This window comes from Amblyraja radiata, chromosome 31, assembly GCF_010909765.2.
Source record: "Amblyraja radiata isolate CabotCenter1 chromosome 31, sAmbRad1.1.pri, whole genome shotgun sequence".
Lineage (NCBI taxonomy): Eukaryota > Metazoa > Chordata > Chondrichthyes > Rajiformes > Rajidae > Amblyraja > Amblyraja radiata.
Window position 1 is genome coordinate 3,871,564 of NC_045986.1, and position 26,259 is coordinate 3,897,822.

General features: G+C 38.0%; 1 protein-coding gene and 1 long non-coding RNA gene across 13 annotated transcripts in view; one reads left to right on the forward strand and one right to left on the reverse strand.

The window, feature by feature from the left end:
• Window positions 1-886: 886 nt before the first annotated feature.
• Window positions 887-15,036, reverse strand: LOC116990331. Of its 2 annotated transcripts, XR_004416519.1 has the most exons (5): window positions 14,954-15,005; window positions 3,015-3,059; window positions 2,721-2,921; window positions 1,198-1,361; window positions 887-918 (listed from the first exon to the last, which is right to left on the reverse strand). It is a non-coding gene; the product is annotated as an uncharacterized LOC116990331 (long non-coding RNA). The 2 variants fall into 2 exon arrangements; XR_004416520.1 differs by lacking the exon at window positions 3,015-3,059 and having other exon boundaries at window positions 14,954-15,036.
• Window positions 15,037-15,167: 131 nt separating this feature from the next.
• The window catches only part of prdm16 (PR/SET domain 16), a 771,474-nt gene continuing 760,382 nt past the window's right edge, over window positions 15,168-26,259 (forward strand). For all 11 annotated transcript variants that reach the window (XM_033047847.1, XM_033047849.1, XM_033047848.1 and 8 more), the window contains exon 1: window positions 15,168-15,257. In XM_033047847.1, coding sequence (XP_032903738.1) covers window positions 15,221-15,257 — 37 coding nt within the window. In that variant the 5' untranslated portion in view covers window positions 15,168-15,220. The remainder of the gene's footprint in view (window positions 15,258-26,259) is intronic.

Genomic DNA, 26,259 nt, shown 5'->3' on the forward strand with positions numbered 1-26,259 from the left:
TTCCCCTTAGAGTTAAAGACTGGCATCCATGATACTTTAAAATGACAGTCGGAAAGTATATCCGCACTTCTGTCACAGATATTATTAACTTGTGCTGCTAACAAAATAGCTCCTGGAAAGTTTTTGAACCAATTCAAGATGAGAATAGACAGAGCTCTTAAAGATAGCGGAGTCAAGGGATATGGGGAGAAGGCAGGAACGGGGTACTGATTGTGGATGATCAGCCATGATCACAGTGAATGGCGGTGCTGGCTCGAAGGGCCGAATGGCTTACCCCTCATCTATTGTCTATTGAGGTTATCGCACGAAACTCAACATTCATTCCAGCTTCCAGACAAACAAATGTTAATACAACATTTAATTGAATATCGACAAATTGTTTAAATGATTAAACATATCATTATCAAACCGAATAAAATCATTCAGAAGTCGATAAAAATATAATTAAGTCATAATATTAATGAGAATATAATTATTTATATTCAAAGAATATTACAATCGCATTGCCATTTATCTAAAAAGTTGCAGAATGGTCAATACTTTGGAACATGCTAAACTTCAAGTTGAGCTTTATTTCTTGCAGTCACTGTCAATGTGGCTTTGGACTAGGATATTATCCTTTTATCGAAGAATATACTGATTGATGTGACCTTTATTATTGAGTGATGTTCTGCTGTCTCCCCTTTTTACTCTTTAGAACTTTTCCTTGCGTGTTGTGTAAAATTGCCCCGTTCTCCATGTGGCATGATTGAATTATGTTCCAGTGATGATTTGAATGAGGAGAATGAGTTGCGGATCTCATTCATCACATCACGGGAAATGGATCAACAATGTGTGAACTAGAGGGAGCTGGAAGATATCGGTCCGCATACAAACTTCTTTTTTTTCTCTAGTATCATTATTTTTCCTTCAAAGTAACTGCCAAAACAGCAGAATGTACCGAATCAGTGGATGTGCATTGAATGTTGCCCAATCTCATTTACATAATAGCAGATAGGGACTTATTCAATCCCATAAACCTGATGGCCTAACTTTCAAAACCAGAACATAATCTCCATTAATGCCCCCCCCCCCCCACACACACCCCACCCCACCCCACCCCCTCCCCATGACTCAAAAATGAATTTGATTTATTCAGTTCCCATAAAGCAAAAGCATTGACCCGACTAGATCCTGACATTAACTTGCTACACCTACCTTGAGTCCCCTAAGGAAAGGGCTAAGAATTATTGTTATAGAACATGTTGCGATTACAAGGCAATCCATCAGAAGACATTTTCCTCTTTAACTGAAGCATCACAGACTCGTAATCTCAACGGTTTCCAGTTGGATAGCTGTTTACAGAATGTATGAATTTGAATCTGTTGGAATATTAAAAAATAAACGATTAGCTCCGATCACCTCTGATATTGTAATAGTGCTTTGCATATGCCATTTCTATACATCTCAAGCAAATGATTTTCTCCTTTTGAACCAGGCGCCACTTTGCATTGTAACCCTGGAATAAAGCCGCATCTTAAAACACTATGAATGTTTTAAATAACACATTACATCACCATGGGCATATTAGAGTACGTTATATATTTGTCATCTCGCTTACAGTTTAAAAAACATAGAAGATGACCTAACGTCCAGCATTCCTGTCTAAAGAACTCTATTCGCTCTGATGTTATTTTTTCATACAAAGATTTATGCTTTCCTTCTATGATATTCCCTATCTCTCCCGCCTGAGGTAACAACATTTTAAATGGGTAAAAATGGGTGTTTATATATATTTATTTAAAAAAACTCACACGACTCTCTCATCTAACCTCCCTTGAAAGATTAAGACTGTGATATGTGTCCCTACGGGTCGTTTGATTGATTACATCATCCTAAGGTCACTTCTACTTCTGGTAATTTTCTCTTTGCCCCGGGGCTCTGCATTCACGCATTTTTATTGCACACTTTGGAGACGTGCAGCTTCGTTGTTTTAGTCGTATGGATTAATGACTTGACGGCAATGAAGTGAAACAGAATTTGCAATGATGAGCTAGCTGCCTATACAGTCAGGTCTTAAAGTGGCAACAACTAACAACTTTCTCCGTCTAGATCTACACTATTAGTAACGACGGAAATAACTTTTTTTAAACAAATCACCAACGTTTTGAACACATCCTTGTGGTTCTTTGTTCGCTTTCCACATTAAATACTAATTCCGCCTTGAGTAGAAGCCGAGACTATTCATTTTAACTATGACCGAAATGCCCCGCGCACAGAATATAAAGGTTGAACAACTAATGCATGTTAATGCCCACAGCAACACGGCCAAATGGTGACATTCGATCAGACATTATTTCAAATAAGTTTACACAATATATCGCGAGATCTTATAACGTGCCATGTCTATTTAAATAGTTGCTTCATTTCTAGGCTTCAGTGTTCGTGACCTCAAATCGCAAATTGCAGTAAAACAATGACATTATTAATGGTCTGGATATTTATCGGAATAGTACAATTAATGAGCCCTTAAATCCAAATATTCCTTGATTGGCTGCCGTTGTATCTTTAAGAAAATGCTCGCCCTTTGCTGAACCCCCCCCCCCCCCCCCCCCCAAATGTTTATGTGTTAGCAGTGAAACTAAAAGAAAAAAAAGCTGACAAGTCCTGTACAGGTTTGAGCAGAATGCAGATACATATATGCAAAATAACAGCAATGCATTTCTAAACAAATCACTTACTGTTGTAATATTTGTAACATGGTCCCAGTAGCTGGAGAAAAGTGGTACAGGAGATGCGGCCTGGTTGTTTGTAAACACCTACCAAAGGGGGCACTCAGAGTCTGTCAAGTTCAAGATTTTGATGTTGGTTCCCAGGTCCATCCAAACAACAAACTTCATTCCCAACATCCAAAATCTTTGTCTCAAATTTGTTTTGAGCTCCTAAAAAAATGACTAGAGACAGTTTACTCCAAATACAAAATAAAAGTTAATTTCAGTGAAGGTCAACTCAACATTACAGATATTGATACATACCGGGTATGAAGAGGTTCCAAGTTTGACGCATTTATTGTAAAGATACTGTGTAAGTCCAAGGAAGAAGAGACAACATGCCAATTTATATTTTCTGTATCTGAATGTATTTATTCAAAGGGAGTAATATTGTCACGAAAATCGTGATATGAAAACATTTCACAGTTATCACCTGTTTAAAGCTTAAGAAAGAACTGCAGATGCTGGAAAAATCGAAGGTAGACAAATATGCTGGAGAAACTCAGCGGGTGAGGCAGCATCTATGGAGCGAAGGAATTGGTGACGTTTCAGGTCGAGACCCTTCTTCAACCTGAAATATCACCTATTCCTTTGCTCCATAGATGCTGCCTCATCCGCTGAGTTTCTCCAGCATTTTTGTCTACCTGTTTAAAGCTGATATGTTTCAGTCAAGTATTGAGGAAATGTCAGAGTGTTTGACCACTTAGCTCAGAGAAGGAAACTTATCTCCATTCTAAGCAAAATAACATTTCAGGGACATTTTAGAGTCATAGAGTTCATAAAGTGTGGAAACAGGCCCTTCGGCCCAACTTGCCCACACCGGCCAACAATGTCTAAGCCACACTAGTCCCACTTGCCTGCGCTTGGTCCATATCCCTCCAAAGTTGTCTTATCCATGTACCTGTCTAACAGTCCCTTTCATGATGGGATAGTTCCAGCCTCAACTACCTCCTCTGGCAGCTTGTTCCGTACACCCACCATCCTTTGTGTGAAAAAGCTGCCACTCGGATTCCTATTAAATCTTTTCCCCTTCACCTTGAACCTATGTCCTCTGGTCCTCGATTCCCCTACTATGGGCCAGAGAATCTGTGCATCTACCTGATCTATTCCTTTCAGGATTTTCTTCTCTAGAATATAATAACAGAATGCCAAAAGCAATTGTCAAATTGGAAAGCATTGCAGGGGGTGCTTGCATGATTTCTGGCAGATAAATTTGAATCTGCTAGAATTCCAGACACGAGCACCTTCTAAAGACAAATTGATAATAAACCTCGCTGATAGGCATCTGATGTTACTTATTTGATTGCCTTCCTCTGAATGCCTCTGCCATCACTATAATTTTCTAATATCCATTCTATATCTATCTAATTATTTGCGCATATCCAGGCTTTCTTTGAGTGCCACTTCAACCTCTCCTCAACTACATAAAATAATAAAAGAAAACAGGCGCTGTTGTCGCAATAGGCAGTGGTTAAAATAATAACAATGACCGCGCTTTGAAGTCTGATGCGGTCCAAGGTGAAATTACGTGATAAGGCTGATGAAAATAATGGATGTAGAGGCACATTTCATTGAGAGGCCTAAGGAAGTGCATTCAAAGGTGGCGCTGAAACAAGCAGAACCCCGGCCACACTTTGGGCTAGAGGCAATCTTCTTCGAGCTAGGAAGGCTCTCGTGTCTTTATGCATCAGATTTTGAATACAGTGTAATTAATTTGCTTAAGAGTTTTACTTATACTCTTTGTTAGTTGAGATATGCTGGCATGGCAATGCACTGCACTAACTGAGATTTATTGTCTCAGACGGTGAAATTAAAAAAATTGACAAACTCTTTAAGAGATTAGTGGGGTAGGGATGCCAGTGGTGGGGAGACTATGCTAAAATTGGGAAACGAGTACACTTATTTTTTGGCAACATTAAGTGCTCCCTCAAAATTGTAAGCTATGCTGTTAATCAAAGTATTTGGAATATATTTATTTTTTGGAAACTTTTTATTTTATAATATAGATATAAAAGCTAAGGAATAGAAACAGGTCAGGTCGGGGGGGTTCCCCCCGCCACCGGTACCATATAATCCCGTGCTCCATGGTCAGATAGTCCGCGACTAAACCGTCTCCCCCACCTGGTTTGCCAAGTGAGGAGGGGGCTGTGGACCCCCAGCAGGACCAAAAACATGATCTGTCAAAGGGCAGATGAGCTTCTAGCGAACCAATGGCCATTCACACTTCAGAAGAAGTTGTGAACTCTGTCGTACATAGCACTGCAAGGAATGATGATAAAGCACACACACACCAAAATCCTACACTTCCAACGGCGGAAATCCGCAGGAACTGGAGGACAGAGATGTGTGGTGCGTCCGTCATCGTTCCCATTGGAAACCAGCACCACTGCGTCGCTAATGTTTTCAATGATGATGATGATGATCAAAAGATTCACTGTATTCACTGGAGTTTAGAAGGATGAGGGGGATCTTAGAGAAACATATAAAATAATAAAAGGACTGGACAAGCTAGATGCAGGAAAAATGTTCCCAATGTTGGGCGAGTCCAGAACCAGGGGCCACAATTTTAGAATAAAGGGGAGGCCATTTAAGACTGAGGTGAGAAAAAACATTTTCACCCAGAGAGTTGTGAATTTGTGGAATTCCCTGCCACAGAGGGCAGTGGAGGCCAAAACACTGGATGGATTTAAGAGAGAGTTAGATAGAGCTCTAGGGGCCAGTGGAATCAAGGGACATGGGGAGAAGGCAGACACGGGTTATTGATTGGGACGATCAGCCATGATCATAATGAATAGCGGTGCTGGCTCGAAGGACCGAATGGCCTCCTCCTGCACCTATTTTCTATGATGATGAAGAATAGAAATGGGCATAACTCTCATTAAGCCTAGCTCTCAATTAAGCTCATGCCTGATCTTTAACCGCAATGCCACGTTCATATATTAATCACCCAATACTTTGATTCTTTTAACATCCCAAATCTATCTCGGTCATCAATATGCCCAACGACTGAGTCTCCATAACTCTCTGGAATAGAGAATTCCTAAGATTTGCTAATATCTGATTTATTTTTACTTTTCTCATTCTGAATGCCTGACCACTTCTGCTGAAACTGTAACCCATGGGTCAACAATTGGTAACCTCCCCTGCATATACTCTGTAAAACTATTATGTTAAGAATCTTATCTATTTCACGTTTCTTCTGAACTCTAGAGCATATCAATCCAATCTGTTTAACCTCTCATCATAAAATAATTCTCTGCCACCAATTCCCTTCCCAATTCCGCATCCCACGAATCTCTCTGGTAAACCATTTAGGATCTTGTATGGCACTGGAACAATCGGTAGGTAGACCATATTGTTCCAGAATGCAGCTCTCATGCCCCTTGTATAATTTCAGTAAGGATCTTTATTCATAAATTCAAACATTCTTGCAATAAAGCCCAACATATCATTTCCCTTCTTAATGCTTGTGTGTGTATATATATATATATATATATATATATATATATATATATATATATATATATATATATATGTATGTATATATATATGTGTATATATATGTGTATATATATATGTATATATATATGTATGTATATATATATATGTATATATATACATATATATATACACATATATATATGTATATATATATATGTATATAAATATATATATATATATATGCACACATACATATATATATATATATATATATATATATATATACACACATATACATATATATATACACACATATACATATACATATATATATATACACATATATATATATACACACACACACATATATATACACACACACACACACATATATATACACACACACATATATATATATAATATGTCCATCTACTTTTAGTATTTTTCATACACAAAATGCGTAGCAGTCTTTCTTTTGGTCCATTATCCATTTGTTCATTATCAATAACTACTATTTAGTTTCAATACTTTAGGAACTTCAATACTTTAAACACTTCATTATTTTGCAAATGCTTGTCCATTTGGTGGTGGATAATTAGCATTTAACTGGTCTTCTGCTTATCTCGTGCTGTTAGTTTTGATAAATTTCATTAGAATTATCAAGACATAATGGAGATGTATGTTGGGGACAAACATTAGCTCCAGTGAGAACAGTCATCTCTATTTTGAAGTGGGATTTTATGTTTGCATAATCAAAATTAAGTTTTGAAAACAATATTTGAAAATAAAATTGTTTTGGTGTTAATCTGCTATTACTCTCCATTTGAGAACTTATCCTTTGATGTTGTACTTGGGAATCCTTCTATGCATACCCTCATGGTGCACCTTGTACTGGGTTAATTTCTCGAGTGCAAACAATGAAGTCCAGTGTAGGCAAAACCTTTACTATTTATAGTGAAAATGAATCTTGAGCCAGTGTTGTATTCTACCATGAACTTAGTTAATTGCATGTTGACCAGTATTGTTGGAGCATGGTGTATTTCATTATTTTTTGCTGGCTTAAAACTATTTGTGCAATAATTGTGTAATTTAAAAACTACTTTCTGCAAATTGAGCGAATTATATCTTTCATTATAACTAACAATGGTTTAAATTATGAGCTCCTAAATCTTGAGTTAGGTTTTACATTGAGTGTTCTTTTGGAATATTCAAGACTAAGGAAAATGGGATAGCTGCCACTTTTAAGACAAGGGCGATTAGAACATCTAAAGAACAAACCTGCTCATCAATAAATCATTTTTAAAGCCATTTAATATTTCTGTAATTTGACGTTAATATTTATTGGGAATAATTTAGGAATTCCATATGGATCATCGGTGCTTTCAAGTAAGTCAAAACTGTCTACCCTTTCCTCTTCAAAGGCAATAATTTTGTTCTCTTATTCCGAATTGTGCAAAAATAAAACAAGCCATAGTGCACGATGGCCTAATGGTTAAGAGACGAGGCTCGAGTCTTGAGATCTATAAAACGAGTTAAATAGTTAAATAATGCAGTACAATACTGATATCTATGATACTAGCGAATTATTTGGAGAAAAAAAACGTTTCTAATTCACTAATGTCCTCGATGAAATAAAATGAATGCATTGTAGCATTGTAGTTGGCGGATATGTAACACCGGACCCACCGATATAGTTGATTCTTTCTACTAGAGACTGGACAAGGTTCAGCTCATATGCCGTGAATGAGCAAAACATGAATCCTGGTAACCCCATGACTCAGAGATGAGCCGCATACATTTTGCCATCTGCTACCCATCTCGACTATAAAGAGACATCGAATGGTGACGTTTTCCTACATGAAAGGCTTGTTCTCGTGTTGGGGTCTGATAAGCGGTCTAGATGTGTTTTCCCATGCCCTCTTTGCCGTTTTGTTCTAGTTTACGGCTTGATTTAGCTCAGCATCTATGCGTGTTGATCCCTGGAGTTTTGCAGGCGGAGTCCAGTCTGTCCTGCTTCTCCCTAGCCCCCCAGCTATTCCCTGATTGGGATTAGCGGTCAAACTTCTCAATTACCACAACCACAAAGGTCCTGAACCCAATTAATGGCTAATAATTACAGTCCAAACTGCTACAGCCCCTCTCTGCATCATTAGTCGGAGTTCCGGAAATAAAAATGATCCACCATGATCAAGCTCTTAAGAGACATGATCTTCGAAGAAAGCTCTTCGGTTTTTTTTAACTGGACGCAATTTCATCACTGTGAATTCTCTGGAGATATCACCAGTGTAATATTTGAGTTGATTTTAAATTCAAAGAGCCACGTGGAATGGTAGAATTCACACGTGAAGGCGGAAAAACGAACTACCGGTTTAATTATTACAGAATACAATACATAGTGACCCTATATATAAAGATGAACGGCCACTATTCAATATGATTGAGTGATATCCTAAAAATGCAAAGACCAGAAATATTCAGAATCGAAGAAAATCTTCGAAGTATAAAAGCCCCTTTTTATGACTATAGAATATTTGACGTGTCCTACATTTTTAAAAACAAATGTCGGTTTGACAGCTACCAGTTAATGAGGAAACGTGCTTCGCCTGCTAACAAGAGAATATTAGTTATTAGCTTCAGCAACTGCTTTTACCTGTAATTTTCTGCTTTCTCGAAAGACCAATGATCCCCAAGTATGTGACGAATAGATTATGTGAACCTCAGCAATGCAGAATGTTACTAAAGCTTGGGGGAAGAATCAAACTGCGAACAATATTGAATTAATTATTATTTCGGCCATATTGCTGCGGTCTCATTTGGATGTGTCAATGTTTAGGATAGCGGTATGTTCAAATATCATCTGGATCATCTGGAGAATTTCCAGCTCTGATCATCAACAAGGCTTATCGTGATCCTTTGCTTGGCCTTAACTTTGTTTAAAAAACCGATCTTTTATATACTCCCTTTCTAAACATTATATAAAACAGTGTGTATACCGACAATTCTTCTATTTTGGGTATAATTCTTAACCAATCAATTGGCTATTGGAGGTACAAGAGACTGCAGATGCTAGAATGTTGAGCAAAAAAAAAACTGCTGGAGGAACTCACTGGATCTGACAACTTCTGAGGAGGGAAACGGATAGACGACTATTGGGGTCGGCAGACTTCTTCGGCCTGATTATTTACTATTATTACGACTATCCATGAACATTGCCGAGAAAGACTGCCTGCTTATCTCCCCATTAATGACCACACATGACACCTGTATATATTGGTTACATCGCCTTAACTGATCACGCAGAGTGCCTGGCTTATTGACTATCCAGATATGCCACTTCTACAAACAATCTCATCATTAATGTTTATCTAGTGGCCATCTAGTAACCGACCCGATGACTACTCGTTATCATTAACTATTGAGCAAGCTTGTGTCTATTGCCTATCTTTTCATTAATAGTCATCCAACAACTCTGCATCTATTGATCGTCCCACTGTTATTGGCTTTACGAAAACCAAGACGATGTGGTATTAATTGACGGCAAAGCAGAAGCTAGTTATGATTATTATTATCATTATTATTAATACTAAAGATACAGAAACCTCGTCCCTATTATTTATATCATTAAAGTTTATCCGGAAAACTCGTATCTACCGACCATCCTACAATCTCATTATTAATGAAGATCATAAACTCAGCAGCTACTGACCAACTCATCATTATTAACCTTTCAGAAATATTAAGCTTGCTCAGCATCTCTTCATTCACGACCACCGAGGTAACGTACATATTCTGGGCATGTTGCCGACAGTTTATACACATACAGTCACTTTCCCTACAAAAACTAAATATCGTATTTCTTCCAACGTTTTGTACCGATTCCGTATATTTTGTTTATAGCAACGCTAGCAGATAGAAGGCATCGTTTTGTAATCCTGGTTTAAAATGCATATAAATCCTAAAGAATAGTTAGAACAGTTACCTCACAAGTAAGTGAGTTAAGATCTCTGTGTAAAACCAATGAAATGCAATGGTCCTTCTAAAATGTAAATATGAAGAGAAAGTTGCAAAGGGATATTGAAAGAACCAAAACCGAGACAAACGGAATTCAATGTGGATATGCATTGTTTTATATTTTCTAATTGACGACGAATTAGAATTCATGAAGGAACAGGATAAACTATAATGCGGAAAAAGCAAAAATGGCAAGCGTTGGTGGAAACATAAAAACATAATTTTAAAGGATGAAAGCTTATGAACCGTTATCTTTAAGAGACCGAAATAGAAGGGGTGGAAATCTTGGAATTCGTACAAGGTAGACGCACCAACATAATTCCATATACAAAGGTAAATTATGAGGATATGTGCATCAACTATGCTTGTACAGCCATGAATACTGACAATTAGATGGTCTATTTAAAGTATATAGTGTGATTTAAGGAGTTGACATTCGGGGGGTAACGGCCGAAAGCACATATTTATGCCCGGAAATTTGGAATTGTCCCAATTAAAGACCCAGGTTTGCCATATTTCTCTTTGGTATGGATATTAAGAAACTAAGAACGCATACAAATGATACAGAGGTACAGACTAACACATGGTAGAATGGAAAGAGGGGCTGAATGGTCTACTGTTCGCAGTTTAAAAAATAATTTGAGGAATCGACATCGCGGACACTTTAATGGCATTCCCTGTTCATTCTCAATTGTCCATGAATTGAGGAGGCAGTCAAGTCAACTACACAACAAACAAACAGACACAAGTATGGTCTTGCCGGGATCACAGGTGTACCAGAAAGAGAAGCTAACGGCATGGAAATGAGTGGGGGAGGGAAATTCAGTATTATTTATGTTTACATCATAAAATGTTGCGGATATTGGTAATCTGGAATACAAATAGAAAATATTGAAAATAATATTCAGCAGACCAAGTAGCACCCGTGAAGGAAGAAACTGAGTTCCCATTTCAGCTTCTTGACGTTTCATCAAAAATGTGATTTAAATTGGCTGACATTGAAACGATTTGTGTCGGGGTGGGCACTCATTGACACTACTGGTATCTGGCTTTTGCAGTAAGGTCAGTTTTCTATCTGACCTCTTCTAACCATCGGTTGATCTGTACAATAATGATTCAAAAATATTTATATTATAAATATACTCATAGTATTGGGAGAATACTTAAAATTTAAAATTTAAATTTAAGTTTGATTTTTGCTAAACATTTAACGTTCAAGATAGTAAAAACAATTAATGAAACAAATAGAAATGTTGGACGGCAAATTATGATATGAGCCGCATTTTCATGGTCAAACTGATAAAGTATTTGTTAGAGCAACGCCACGTACAAGCAACTCACCTCGTCCGCCGCTCACAAGGACCGGGCAGTAATGCCTACAAATAGTTTATTTATTTCCCTGATTCAGGAAAATGTATCTGTTTAACAGGAACAAAAACAATATTCCCGGAAGATCTTAATTGGAAGTCCTTCAACGGAATGTAGTTACTGATTGACACAATTAGGGATTGCAAGATAGATTTCTAAATGTCACACTCGTTTTCCAATTAGTAATTCTAACCCGATTATCATGTGTAACTAATTCTTGTTACAAAAATCATAATCTCAATCAATGTTCTTTCATACGCCATATTTTGTTTAATTTTCAAGCGAGGCTGCGAAATATATTTGTGGATGAAGTGAATGCATGATTTGAAAGCAGTGCAGTTTGGTCTTAGATTCTGTTTAGTCCATTTTATTTTTGCTGTAGCGTTTGATTCCCAATTGGATTTTCATTCTGTGGATAAAGCAGGATACGGCAGTTCGCGAGAGAGGTGGTGTGTTGGGATAGTTGTGGTGTGTGTAGGAGGGTGGAGGATAATTGCAATACTAATACTGAAAATTCCCACCTTTTAACAATATAAAAATAGAAATTGTTTTTGTTTTAATAACGTTCACTACCACACGCATGGTTGTTTATTCACTAAGTATAATAAATATTTACATAATATTATCAGTGGCGTCGGCAGGTAGCGTGTCATATTGCATCCAGATAATTTTGCATAATTAAACCATAACCTGGTTGAAGCAGGCTGTATGGTTATATTGAACGAGAGACGACAATCAGGATATGGAGTCACGCGAGGGAGCAATGCACCATAAATATTTTATATATTGATTGTATACTGAAATATTTGTCTTTAAAATGAATAGCTCCATCCACACATGAGTTTTATAACCTATTTCGTTAGAAATTTTACGCACTTAATTGTCCGTAGTTACTTAAAGACGATTTTACGCACTTAATTGTCCGAATTCCTTTATATCTTAATATGGTATTAATGCGAGGTATGATCATTAAATTATACACACCCGCGTACACGGCAAGGATACATTGCTAAACAAAACGATATATTTCGTCTACATTTCTTGCATACAACCGTGATCCAAAGTATTAAGAAAAATTAATTGAATGAAGCGGAATAGAAAGGAAACTAAAAGCACAGTCTTGAAACAAACACATTTTAAACAGATCTTCGGCCTGAAGAGTCCCTTCAATCAATAATATAAAATTGTTTACTTAATTTCCAACTACTATTTGTTCTCGGCCTTGGTATTTTTTTTTTTTTTAACATGTTCCTTTGCATGCAGGTATTACATTCTGTCTATCAGCCCACGGAATAGCTTTATACAAGTTATTTTATTTGGGGACATTGGCAACTGATATTTTATTTATTGTGCAAAAAAATGAATTAACAGGTGTTATCTTTCCCGTGCACAGACAATGGATCTCAATGTGGGCTCCTTTGCTTAACTATGTCACTGTGCAAAAGATAGTTCATTACATGTTATAGCCGAGAACACGTAGATGCCCGTCTATTTTGTACCCTGTTTCGATTGCTGGAAACTGCTGTTTGCAATATACTATTAACGATAAGGTGCAGTTCCGCCTTTAAATGCACACTAAAGAGTACACTAAATCCAGCAGTTCTGACTAACTCTGCAATTTCACGCATAAAATGTATTGTACTACAAAATGGATTTATAAGGAAGGGGTAGAAAGATACGTTGCGTGCTTTTATAAAAGGTGCAATCAGCCCCTCGTCTTTAGTTGTGTTTTATAGATACATTTCATCAACAAAGCAGGCATTCCAGCCCCCACCCCCCACCCACCCTGAAAAAATGGTCATGACGCATTTTACTTTTACCAAAACACTGATTTTATTTTATCTTCTCACCATTAAGGGTGTATAGATTGTCCGAATACCTTTTCGGTTAGTAATATTTTGTGTTTTTTCTTTTAAAAATCTGACTATTTCCCTCTCTGGATTTATACTCGAACGGCGTACAGGTTTCTATAAAATTGTTCGGAATTACATATTTCTAACTGTCTAAACAAATCATCAGTATATAGTAACAGTACATTTCTCCAAGAGAAGCCCGGGTAATTTAATAAAGCATTTGAAATGCCTCCTGGACAGCTTTGAGAACTCCATCATCTAACCATCACCTCAGACGCGTCTCTGCAGCTCAACCTTGGCGTTGTGTGTATGCGTCCAATGTTATGCCATCTAGATTTATCATGAATTAATAAAGCTAATTGGCCACAAGTACGGGAAATGCAAGTAACTTTAACGGTTCTTGGTAAATAAATGTGAAATTAACTTGTAAATTGTTTTACTCCGTGAAGTGCGCACCACACTACCAGTTACGAGGCACACACTGATAATCTTCCAAAGAACCTGAACTGCTTGTAAGTCTGAAACGTGGCGCCTGCAATGTGTCTCTAACCCCCCCAAGTTCAAGGAGTCTGATATGAATATAAGCATGACATGAAATAACTTCATCACCTTTACACAAAAGTCCAGGAATTATTAAATCGCAGTTAATCAAATTCAGTTTGTTTGCATTCATCAAAGCCCATATGATTGTTGATAATAAAACTATTTGTATTAAGCTGACATTATGCAGCTACATTTTAAAATAACTCTGTGTGAGACGCAAATTGCAAGTGTTTTCTATTGGCAGGCGATGCTTTTTGAAAACAATTCCCCCCTCCGACCCTTACTACATTTTAAAAGGCGTTGAAATTCGGCCACCGCAATAAAATCTGCCTTAATTAATTAGTTAAAAACCACACCGTGCCTAACATAGGGCGTTCAAACATAGCTTCTTTCCTCCTTCTGAACACTTTCTGTCTCAAGCTACACGGTCCATTATTTTAAAGGAAGAACCTACAGAGGAAAGTCTGAGAAGACATGGCAACGTAGCCGGTTATTTTATTCCTTCATTAAAATAACATAAAGGTCGTGAGGGGTTGCTTGGGCTTCGGTATTACAGGAAGAAAATAACCGTTTAAATGTCGGGTTCTCAGCGCCAATTAGATCCAGTGACTCTGCAGCCCCGAACCCACGTTTATTATATTCCATAGTTCTAGCACCTGGTGTTAAGTCACTGTTGTTATCCGGGACTATTCATTCGACCGAAGCTATCGATAGCTTTAATTAATACTGTCATAAGTGATGGGGCGCATTATTGAGTGAGGCTAGCATGCCAATCTGTTCCCTTGCCACTATCAGCTGTGCTAAAACTATATACTGTAAATCTCTCCACTGCTGTCAATTAGCTTAACGCAATCTTAACACCAATAACGTGCACCGAAGTAAATTACTTGTAGATTTAAAATAAAATTCCACGACAAATATCTGTTCATGAATTTTAAAACACACACATTTTTTTGAAAAGTTTGTTTTAAGGCAAACTCCTTTTACCGTGCAGGCACATCTCAAGGCTTAGAAGCGGGATTCGAACAAGTGGGAGAGGGAAAAAGTGTGAAATGGCGTTAGGGCGGCAGAGATAATTGGTCTGATGGAGTTGAGGACAGATCGCGGCCAAATGATGAATATATTCAAACTTTTCCCTGCGTGATGGTGTCAGATTGAAGGCTCTGTGCGCATGTGCGAAGGTGTCCAAACTGACAATGCCAGGGAGATAGCGTGTGCGATTCTCTGAAATCACTACCAACGCCGACAGACAACATGAGATCCAAGGCAAGGGCGAGAAAACTGGCCAAAAGTAGGTCCCTATTTTCTTCTCCTATCTCTCCGCACTTTTTTTTTAGATCCTCTGTTTAGGCTTCCAAAAATGAGCTTCCAAAAAACAGCTCCAGACGGTCCGCTTTACACACATGGTCTTTGTGAAGAAGCGATCAGGAATGTATTTTCTCCTCCAGATGATGTCGGTGCGGCGGGGACGATTAGAATGATGTGTACCATGGGCTTGCAAAAAGGCTCGGGCGCAAGAACTTAAGAGTTGAACGCTCTGGCCACAAGAGCGGCGCGGAGATCTGTGTTTTTGCACAAGTTTTCAGACCTTGTTTATTTCTCTCATTCAAGAGAAACTTCCATGCCCCCCGCGTGTCGACCCGAGAGGTTGAGAAGTTGGAGAGGAATAGCAAAAAAATAAAAATGAAGTTGTTACAGTTGACGAAAAGATATACAACTTAAAAAAAAAACATATATCGAACCATTGCAAGTACAAACAGTTTTGCGGATTCTTAAATAGTGGGCGCTAGAGCACCGTTGGAGAGCTGGAAGTTGCTGGCCAACTGCTTGTCTCTGGTTGAAAGGGGGCAAAATATCTTGGGGGAGTCGGTTTAATATACTAAGCTCGATCAGTAGCCGAGCCGTGCCGGGGTTTCGGGGGAGTAATGTTTTCGGGGCTGCTTCGGGGAATTGTAAATTTAGTGCGAAAAAGAATCGCATAATATTTGTAGGGAATCCATTTGGAATAACACAAATGACAACTTTAAACTTCCAATTTAATCTTGCCAGATCGCTAGACGGGGTTTAATAGGAAGACGCTCTCGGATCTTCGAAGTTTTACAAAGTCTTATTTGTTTTAATTTATAACTACGTTATATTTTGGTTCGCGGTGTTAGATGTTGGAGTTGTTGTGAACATTAATCTTTAACCCACAGCCGAAAGAAAGATATCCGTGTATGTTTTACATGAAATTATACTCACGTGCCATGAGTTTAGACGTTTCTCTGAGGTTGAATGCTTGTTAGATCTGTGCGAGCTTCGGTTATTTGTTGATTTTTTTACCTTCAAGGGAGATACTTTTTATTCGTCTTTTAAAAAGATTTCCAACGATCCATATGTTTAGTTTCCGCCTCTGACATGACCGCGTTGTTCAGCGTGAATGTGTCTGCATTTGCGCTGCTGTTACTTTCAATTTAAGAGTCGCTGGTAATTTTCCTGAAACGTGCGGAATACTGGGCACCTTAAGTTAACAGAAACCTTTTGAAAAATAATGGACGTAAAATATTTAAGTTTGAAACGTCGGTGAAATTAAGTGACCTCTGTATGCAAAAAAAAAAGTTTCCATTCACAGACACAAGTCTGAACCTCGTAACATTAGTATGTCTATATGGATACGTTAATATTTTGTATTATTGGCACCCGATTAATTGATTTGACAAGTAATTTGCAAAATATATGGATTAAATTCAAGTTTATGCTACATGAGCAGATTACCATTTGTGTTAAATTATTCTCTGGAGAGGTTTCGTAGTCTCTGGTTTTAAAGCCCTAATGAGGAAAATGTATTTGCTGAGGCATTTTTAAAATAGCTTATTCATACGAATGACTGTATTCTAACACAAATAGTTCTCTAGGTATCGGTATACATATTTGGACACAAGTATGATAGAATTGATTTAAATATTTAATGATCGCTGTTAATTGCATTAATTAACATTGGATAATTGGTTTAACTGTTTAACTGAATTTTCAAGAATTTGACAACAATGTGATTAGAGCACCATCTATTTATATTGAACAAGTGGGGGAAATGGTGATAAATGGCTGCATCCCAGTATTTGTCTAAGTTTTGTTTGTTAGTGTGTGTTAAGTCTGCGCGATGTTGTCCCCGCTGAGGTCGGATGACAGATTATTACCATCAAAATTGTGTGTATTACATGTAGGATTGTGGCATGGATAAAAATGTCTTTAATTGAGGCAGCTGGTTTGTATATAGGGCACGCAATAAGAAATTGACTGATTGTCATTTTGTTTTCTAAAGGTAGTGGTTGTACATGTAGGATGAAAAAAGAGAAAAAGGAAACCTCCGGCCGAACCAGAGTATTAAACGGGGGATCTAGTCGAGCGTTTTTCAGTGGAAGTATGTAGTACAACACGTGTAGAACATTACTTGCTCCCCAAATTAGACTTGGAAGTGATAAAACGTGCCTCCGCGCTACTAACTCTAACTCTCTTCCAATATGGTTTTCATGAGGGGGTTGCATTGGTGAGAGGCGAGGCGGTGCGTGGGGTGGCGGGAGGTGGGGGAAGAACATAGCTAAAAATAAATAAATAAAATAGCTAGACACTGCTGCAATAGCACTCAGCATGTGTAATTGTGTGTGGCCACACAGAAAGCTGTTATTTGTGCTTACATACATATTTATGAGTGTATACACAGTGCCCTCCATAATGTTTGGGACAAGGATCTATCATTTATTTATTTGCCTCTGTACTCCACAATTTGAGATTTGTAATAAAAAAAAATCACATGTAGTTAAAGTGCACATTGTCAGATTTTAATAAAGGGTATTTTTACACAATTTGATTTCACCATGCAGAAATTATAGCAGTATTTTGTTTATACACAGTCCCCCCATTTCAGGGCAAATAATGTTTGGAACATAGCAATGTCATGTAAATGAAAGTAGTTATGTTTAGTATTTTGTTGCATATCCTTCGCATGCAATGACTGCTTGAGGTCTGCGATTAATGGACATCACCAGTTGCTGGGCATCTTCTCTGGTGATGCTCTTCCAGACCTGTATTGCAGCCATCTTTAGCTTGTGCTTGTTTTGGGGGCTAGTCCCCTTCAGTTTCCTCTTCCGCATAAAAAAAGGCATGCTCAATGGGGTTCAGATCAGGTGATTGACTTGGCGACTCATGAATTGACTATTTTTTAGCTTTGAAAAACACCTTTGTTGCATTAGCAGGATGTTTTGCAGTAGATTGAACTGCTGGCCAACGAGTTTTGAGGCATTTGTTTAAACTTGAGCAGATAGGATGTGTCTATACACTTCAGAATTCATTATGCTACTACCAACAGCAGTTGTACCATCAATGATGATGTGAGCCAGTACCTTCAGCAGCCATGACATCTCCACCACCGTGTTTCACAGATGATGTGGTATGCTTTGGATCTTGGGCAGTTCCATCTCACCTCCATACTTTGCTCTTGCCATCACTCTGATATAAGTTAATCTTTGTCTCATCTGTCCACAATACCTTTTTTCAGAACTGTGGTTGCTCTTTTAAATACTTCTTGGCAAATTGTAACCTGGCTATCCTATTTTTGTGGCTAACCAGTGGTTTGCATCTTGCAGTGTAGCCTCTGTATTTATGTTCATGAAGTCTTCTGCAGACAGTGGTCATTGACAAATCCACTCCCGAAGAGTGTTTCTGATCAGTCAGACAGATAGTTGGGGATTTTTTCTTTATTATAGAGATAATTCTTCTGTCATCAGATGTGGAGGTCCTCCTTGGCCTGCCAGTCCCTTTGCGAATAGTAAGCTCACCAGTGCTCTCTTTCTTCTTAATGATGTTGCAAATAGTTGATTTTGGTAAGCCTAAGGTTTGCCTGATGTCTCTAACAGATTTATTCTTGTTTCTCAGTCTCATAATGGCCTCTTTGACTTTCATTGGCACGACTTTGGTCCTCATGTTGATAAACAGCAATAAAAGTTTCCAAAGGTGATGGAAATACTGGAGGAAAGACTAGGTGCTGCAACCTCTCTTATACCTGCATTAAGGAGGCATTTAAACACACCTGAGCAATTACAAACACACATGGGAAGCCATGTGTCCCAAACATTATGCTACATGGGGGGGGGGGGGGACTATGTATAAACACAGTTGTAATTTCTACATGGTGAAAGCAAAAATGTATAAAAATACCCTTTAATAAAATCTGACAATGTGCACTTTAACCACATGTGATTTTTTTCCTATTACAAATCACAAATTGTGGAGTAAAGAGGCAAATAAATAAATCATTGGTCTTTGGCCCAGACATTATGGAGGGCATTATATATATATATATGTGTGTGTGTGTGTGTGTGTGTGTGTGTGTGTGTGTGTGTGTGTGTATATATATATATCTATATATATATAGATATATATATGTGTGTGTGTATGTATATATATATATGTATATGTATATATGTGTATGTATATGTGTGTGTGCATATATATATATACATATACACGCACACACAGGTATAGATATTCTCTGCAGCTTATTGCGAATTTTTGATATACCTCACAGCAAAAGATTTGGAGTTGTATTATCATATGATAGAATATTTGAATGAGAAATAAGAGATGAACATGGAACCGGATGATATGGATTGAAGGGCAGGGGGTGGTGGTGGGGAATCGATAGTCGCTCTAGCTATCATTTGAGAAATTCACTTACGTTTTATTTAAGCAAATATTTTAATGCTTAGCTGAACGAACAGCTGTAAACATTTCCATTCGGTAGGTCTGAGCTGAGGCACCTCAAGGATAGATTAGTTATTTTGCATGGTCTAGTACCACGTATTTAAAGTGTTCACAGTCGAAACCTTGCACACCTGGAAGATTTACAAGGAGATCTTTGCCGTTTTAATGTGATTTCAAAGATCAGCCTGGTTATTTAACGTTGCACTAGTCTAACTTCAACTGTCGACGGTCATTTCATAAAGGTTTCTTTGGAGAGAGAGAGAAAAAAGCTTTGGATCCTTTTGTGGTTTCTGGATGATTAAAAACGGGATCAGCTATAGTCTAACAAATCTGTGAAGGTATTTGTGCAACTTATTTTAAGAATCAAGTGAAACAATTCAGGAATAGGGGAGTGCAATTACACATCGCCACTGTTTTATAACAGATTATATCGTAAATCTCCAGAAATGGTGACTGCAGTACACCAAACAGACCCTGGTAAATTTGTATCGACAGGTTCAGGCGCATTTTTAAATACCAGATCGGAGTGCTAATTGCTTGCGTTTTATGATTAGATGTTTAGAAGGTAATGGATTGTTTGTTAAGACCAACTAATTGAAACAGTAAACAAAAGTTGTGAAAGATGTTTAACTGCTGCGCGGGGGGAAAGTGGTCAGGGTAATGGGTTTTCAATAAAGCAATTACTGCACCCGGGGGCTGAGAGGCCAGAATCAATGCGGACAGGACAGGATTCATATACAAGGGAGGGGAACCAATGATTAGAATGCTCTTAACTTGAAATCGAGTTATTTGTCACACGGAGAAAATCTGACAAAATAGAAGGGGAGTGGGAAATAGTTCTGAATAATTAAAGTATATTGCGATGGTGCCTCTGATCAATGTGAAACTGACCGTTTCAATAAAAGTTATCGAAAAGTTTGTAGCGGATTTTAAGACGCTGTGTGATGTCAATATCTTAATTTATAGAGAACCAGTTTCTTGTATACTTACAAACTATTCAAAGGTATCCCACCACCGACTAGAAGAATTATTTATACATTGTGGAGATTTTTGTATTATTATTTGAAGATATTCGGATATGAAGGAAATGACTGCCGTTTATATTTAGATACGCCAATGTATATTAACCAGGCTGATTCAAAAATCATTCACTTAATGCACACGCGCATACTTTTGCAGAATGCAAAAAAATCCATACCATGACAACGTTCTGTAAACGGCTGCATATGTTTAGGCCTTTAATTTCTTGGTAAATTCAATCCCCGTTTGTATAATAGTAATTATTTCAAAATATTACAAGTTCAGTCCTAATAGAACTCACAGGGGCACAAGACTCAGAATTAAAAAAAATGATTAGAAACATGTTTGGAGGATGGTAAAGTCTGGTTAAGAGGAGAAAGAACTAACTTGGGGATACATTAAAAAAACGCGTTTGTTTTGTCCTACTAATATTTTGACTCCTCCCTTCAACCCCCCTGTTTAATTTCCTTAATATAACCTAACTCGGCATCGGGCACTTTTCCGAATTACAAGATGGGAAATATGGTGCTATCGCAATCGGGTCAGAGTGCAGGGGAAATAGGTTGAATTCGGAGCTTTCTCTCTCGCTCTCGAACACAGACTCAAACATAGCATTTGCTCACAACGTGTCCTCCATCTCACACAGCTTCTTGCAGTTTCCTCTAGTTTTTCTCTGTCAATCTCAGTATTTCTCACTTCTTTCCAATCCCCCACCCCCTTAATCGGGGGTCGCATTTTCAAGTGCGTCAATTTCCTCTCCGTTCTTATATTATTATTTTGATTATCTATTTTGATTATTTTTTCACACATGCCCCATCTCTGTCCATGCCTTATCATTGGTAGTATTTGATTTGCCCTTTTCATCATCTGAAACAGAAAAAAACGTTTCACCACCCGTAGCACATATCACAACAGCAATATGATAACTTTCACCCATCGTCTCCACGTTGAATCTTGCAATATTTAATATTAGATCATAATCTGTCGGACACAATCAAAAATATGGTGGGGCAGGGGCGAAATTGCAAGTTTACAATTATTTCAGCTTGTTATATTTTTCTTCTCAATGAAGGACGCAAATAACACAGATGCCATCAAAGACAATCAGTATAATTTCGGTGCGATTTGTGGCACAGCCAACCCAACGCAGAACCATGCATTGGCATTCAACTGGAAATGATAAATAGTCTCCGCACGCACACTGTCACAATCCAGCACAAACACACACTTGCACAAATATAGGGGCACGTTTATTCGCGGGGCCACACAAGAATGCTCAATCGCTGACTCAGTCACAACGTGTAGCCATGGAGCACTATGTACGTACATGTCAATTATTTTATTCACTCCCTACATTCAAACTCTCAGTCGGTCCAAAATCGTGCACCGCACTGACGCTTACACAGCTAACACACTTCGAAGTGTAGTCAAGTGTCTTTTGAGTTCCGAGAATTTGCGAAGATTGAATTTCTTGGAGCATGGAAGCGAGTTGCTGTTACACACCCAACTTTTCCTTGCACCAAACTCGGAAACATAAAACAGAACTTTTTCTATGAAATAACATTTGCAACTTCCGGATTGACTGTATAACATTACGCATATTATATGTATTTCAGATGCTGGAGGTTACCATAAACCTGGTTATAAAAAATTACAGCACAAATCTCGATAGAAAATAGAAATGGTGGAGGTTGAGAAATACGAATTTAAAATTGGGAGTAATTTCTAAGTTGTACTTTCAGCGCTGCAGGTATGGTGGCACCGTTTCATTTCTTCATTGAGAAACACAAAGAGCTTCCTCGGCTGAGCTGGAAAAAATGTGCTTGATATTTTCTTAAAACAACAAACAACGTTAAAAACTCGTCGTTGTACTGACCACCTCGTCCTCCGCGTTTCATTTTCATTAATATTTACATAGTTTTCTAATTTAATTTTACATTTATAAAACCCGATAAACCTCGAAATCAAGAAAGTCCGCTTTTTTTAAATCACATCAACTGGAAACAGTGGAACATTTAAGCAAATATCCTGGAATTCTGCTTAATTCATTTGGTTGGTGTAGGGCATACGTTCCTTAATTACAGCTTTCATTGCACACTTCGAGTGTCTGTCAATCAGAACAATTCTGTCAGTGTTATATGTGTTGCATGGGATAGATAAACAAAATAGAAACTCATTGTTTACGCCCCCCTCCTTTAAATTTAAACTCCACAAATATGTTGTGATTTCTCCCTCCCAACAAATCACCAATTGAACCACCGCATTTGCACTATGTTTCAATCAATTTGGGTGAAAGTAGCGCACTGATCTCCATAGAGATTGTGGCATTTCAGTGAATGCATTGGAAGTATCTTTAAAATGCACCTGATATGTATTTACTTTATCTAAAACGTGTGTTTCTCTATGAAACGCCAAGAGTACATAAATGTGTTTCTTGCAAAGCCTCGACTACAGAAATATAGTTAGACGGTGTTAAATCGCACCTCCATGTGAAGATCGAAGTCATCTCATCACTAAGCGTTTCTTGATTTCCTCTACTAAACACCTGGGCTGTTGTCATTCGGTACCTGGCCTTTGATGTCTGTACCGGTTCTCGATGGCTTTTGATGTCAAATGTGCAAGATCAATTCAGGATACTACCAACTAAATGAGTCATGTGTTGTGTGTGTCTATTTCTCTTCACATATCCGCTCAATGAATCCTATTCATGTCATATTCTGAATTTTTAATTTATTTATATAGGATCTTTCTTGAACTATATCTTGTCATATATATTGATGTAAGACATTGCACGAATGCATGCATTTTGTTCGCGTTGTATAACGAGTGCAGATGCATCTTTATTTCTTCGCGTTCTCTCTAGATTATTCTTTTTTTTCCTACTCAACGCTAAGGTTATTTTTGTTAAGGCAAAACAAAACGTCTCCGGCGCGCATTTCATTTTACCCCGCGTAGCAAAGTTGCGGAAATGTTTATTTGGTTAAATAATTAGGCATCCTTTCGTTGTGACGAGCAACTGAGCCTGTTCTCTGTCATTATTTTTAATTACTTAATCTCCCTATTTAAACTCAAAACAACAATCGCAGAAATAGTCAGAAAAGTAAAGGAACAGTTGCCATTTAGAGAGAAGGGTTCTGTAAATAGTTTTTCTTTCGCGTAATAATTGGACTCAAGCTGATCGCTTACTTAATATATATTTGCACGTTCAAATATTTAGATCTTAATTATTCAAAGACCGCTATGTTTTGTGGTTTGGATCTGAGGGTTTGCACGCTCGTGTTCCCCCTGCTTGTCTATTGTTCATTATTCCTACAATGCCCAAAGTCAAGTGCGCTGGGTCAGAAACCTCCTGCGACAACTTCATGCGCAGGCGTTAAAACTGAAAGCAGGCTAGTTAAACGTATTTAACAAAATGATTACCACAATTGGGTCAACAAAACTCCCAACATTTCAAATGTACTACAGTTCAACGTGATGGAAGGATTAAAAAAAAGTAATGCATTAAATATAATGAACCTTATTTTTTGGGAAAGTTATCCCATTAATTGTTTGGAATGTATTTGTACATCAACATTCTGAAAGAAACTTGCTGTATTTATCTACTTTGATCAATTTATCTATCTCACATAACATTTATCTTCATAGCCACAAACCTTTCCCAAATAGCAGTTCTCACCCCACAATATAAAATAATCCCTAACAGTTACCAACATTTACATAATGCTGCAAAAGGATGCTGTAGATCATCATCCAAGTCATTTTTAGAAGCTATCTTAAAAGTAGATGGGACAGTTCTGGGTTGCAGAACCATCCCCATCTTTGTATTTTATGTATAGTTGAATCTTAATGCTTATTCCCAGTTAAATTTTAGATTTGTATTCATGTCGAGGATAGACTACTTATAGAATTAGAGATTTGCTTAACAATGCTTGAATATTGCAATTAGCACCCAGGATTGTGAATCAATGTAAATGTGAAGAATAGTAGAGGACTTTCAGAGTTAGATATAAAGATTAATGTTATCAATTTGCTATCATATATCGTGATATTGGTCAAGGAGATTAACCGATTCTTGATGTGTAAGGATGCCAATGGTTATGGGGAGATGGCAGGAGAATGGGGTTGAGAAGGAAGGGTGGATGAGCCAAGATTGAATGGTGGAATAGACTTGATGGGCCGAATGTTTAATACTGCTCCTATCGCTTATGAACATGAACAAATGTGATCAATGAGAGTAAGGCAATGGAAGGTGTCTACCTGTATTTTAGTCAGGCATTTGATAAAGTCCCCCGTGGTAGGCTGAACCAGAAGATTAAGATGCATAGGATTAACAGCGATTTGTTTGTATGGATTCAAAACTGACTCGTTGATAGAAGACAGAGGGTTGTAATGGAAGGACAATATTCAGGCTGGAGGCCTGTGATGAGAGTTCTGCAGGGATCTATGCTGCCCCACCCCCTGTGTTTTTTTGTGATATATAGATGGGTTGTTCAGTAAGTTTACGGAAGACACCAAGATTGCTGGAATCATGGACTGTGAGGAAGGCTGTCTAAGTATACAATGGGATGTAGATTAGCTACAGAAATAGGCAGAGAAATGGCAGATGGAATTCAATTTGAGCTTGTGTGAGGTGTTGCACTTTGGGAATATACAATTAATGACTTAATCCCTAACTTGGATCTTGGGATTCAAGTCCATAACTCCTTGAAAGTGAAAACACAAGTAGACGAGTGATAAAGAAGGCATATTGCATAATGGTATGCTTGCCTTTATTGGTTGAGGCATTGAGTATAAGAGTCAAAAAGTCATTGCGCAACTTTATGGGACTACGGTTAGGTCACATTTGGAGTATTGTGGTCACCCTATTACAGGAAGGATGTGGGGGCTTTGGAAAGGGTGCAGAGGATGTCTACCAGAATCATGCTGGGATTTGGCTACAGGGAGATGTTGGACAGACCTGTATTGTTTCCTCTGAATGCCGGAGTTTGGGGAGACCTGATAGAAGTATGTAAAATTATAAGAGGCATGGACAGTATAGAAGGTCAGAACTTTTTTTCCAGGATGGAAATATCAAATACTAGAGGGCATAGCTTTCACGTGAGAGGGACAAAATTTAAAGGACATGTGTGTGGCATGATTTTTACACAGAGTGGTGAGTGTCTTAAACATGCTGCTAGAGTTTGGTGAGGGGGGGGGGGGGGGGGGGGTGTGGGGGGTGTGGGGGGCGGGGGTGGAGGAGGTGGAGGCAGACTCAATAATGGCATTTAAGGGACTGGGGGATAGGCACATGGGGGATATGCAGAGAATGGAGGGATATGGAATATATGCAGGCAGGTAAGAGTTTGTCTTGGCATCATGTTCGGTGCAGATATTGTGGGTTGAAGGGCCTGTTCCTGTGCTCTGCTGTTCTATGTTCTAACTATTACAAATGTATGGGGTGAATTAATATAATATATGGGTTATCAAGTCCAAGTATTTCTGTGCACATATTTGAAATATCCCCAAATGACCAAGGTCTAGGATGCCCCACATTC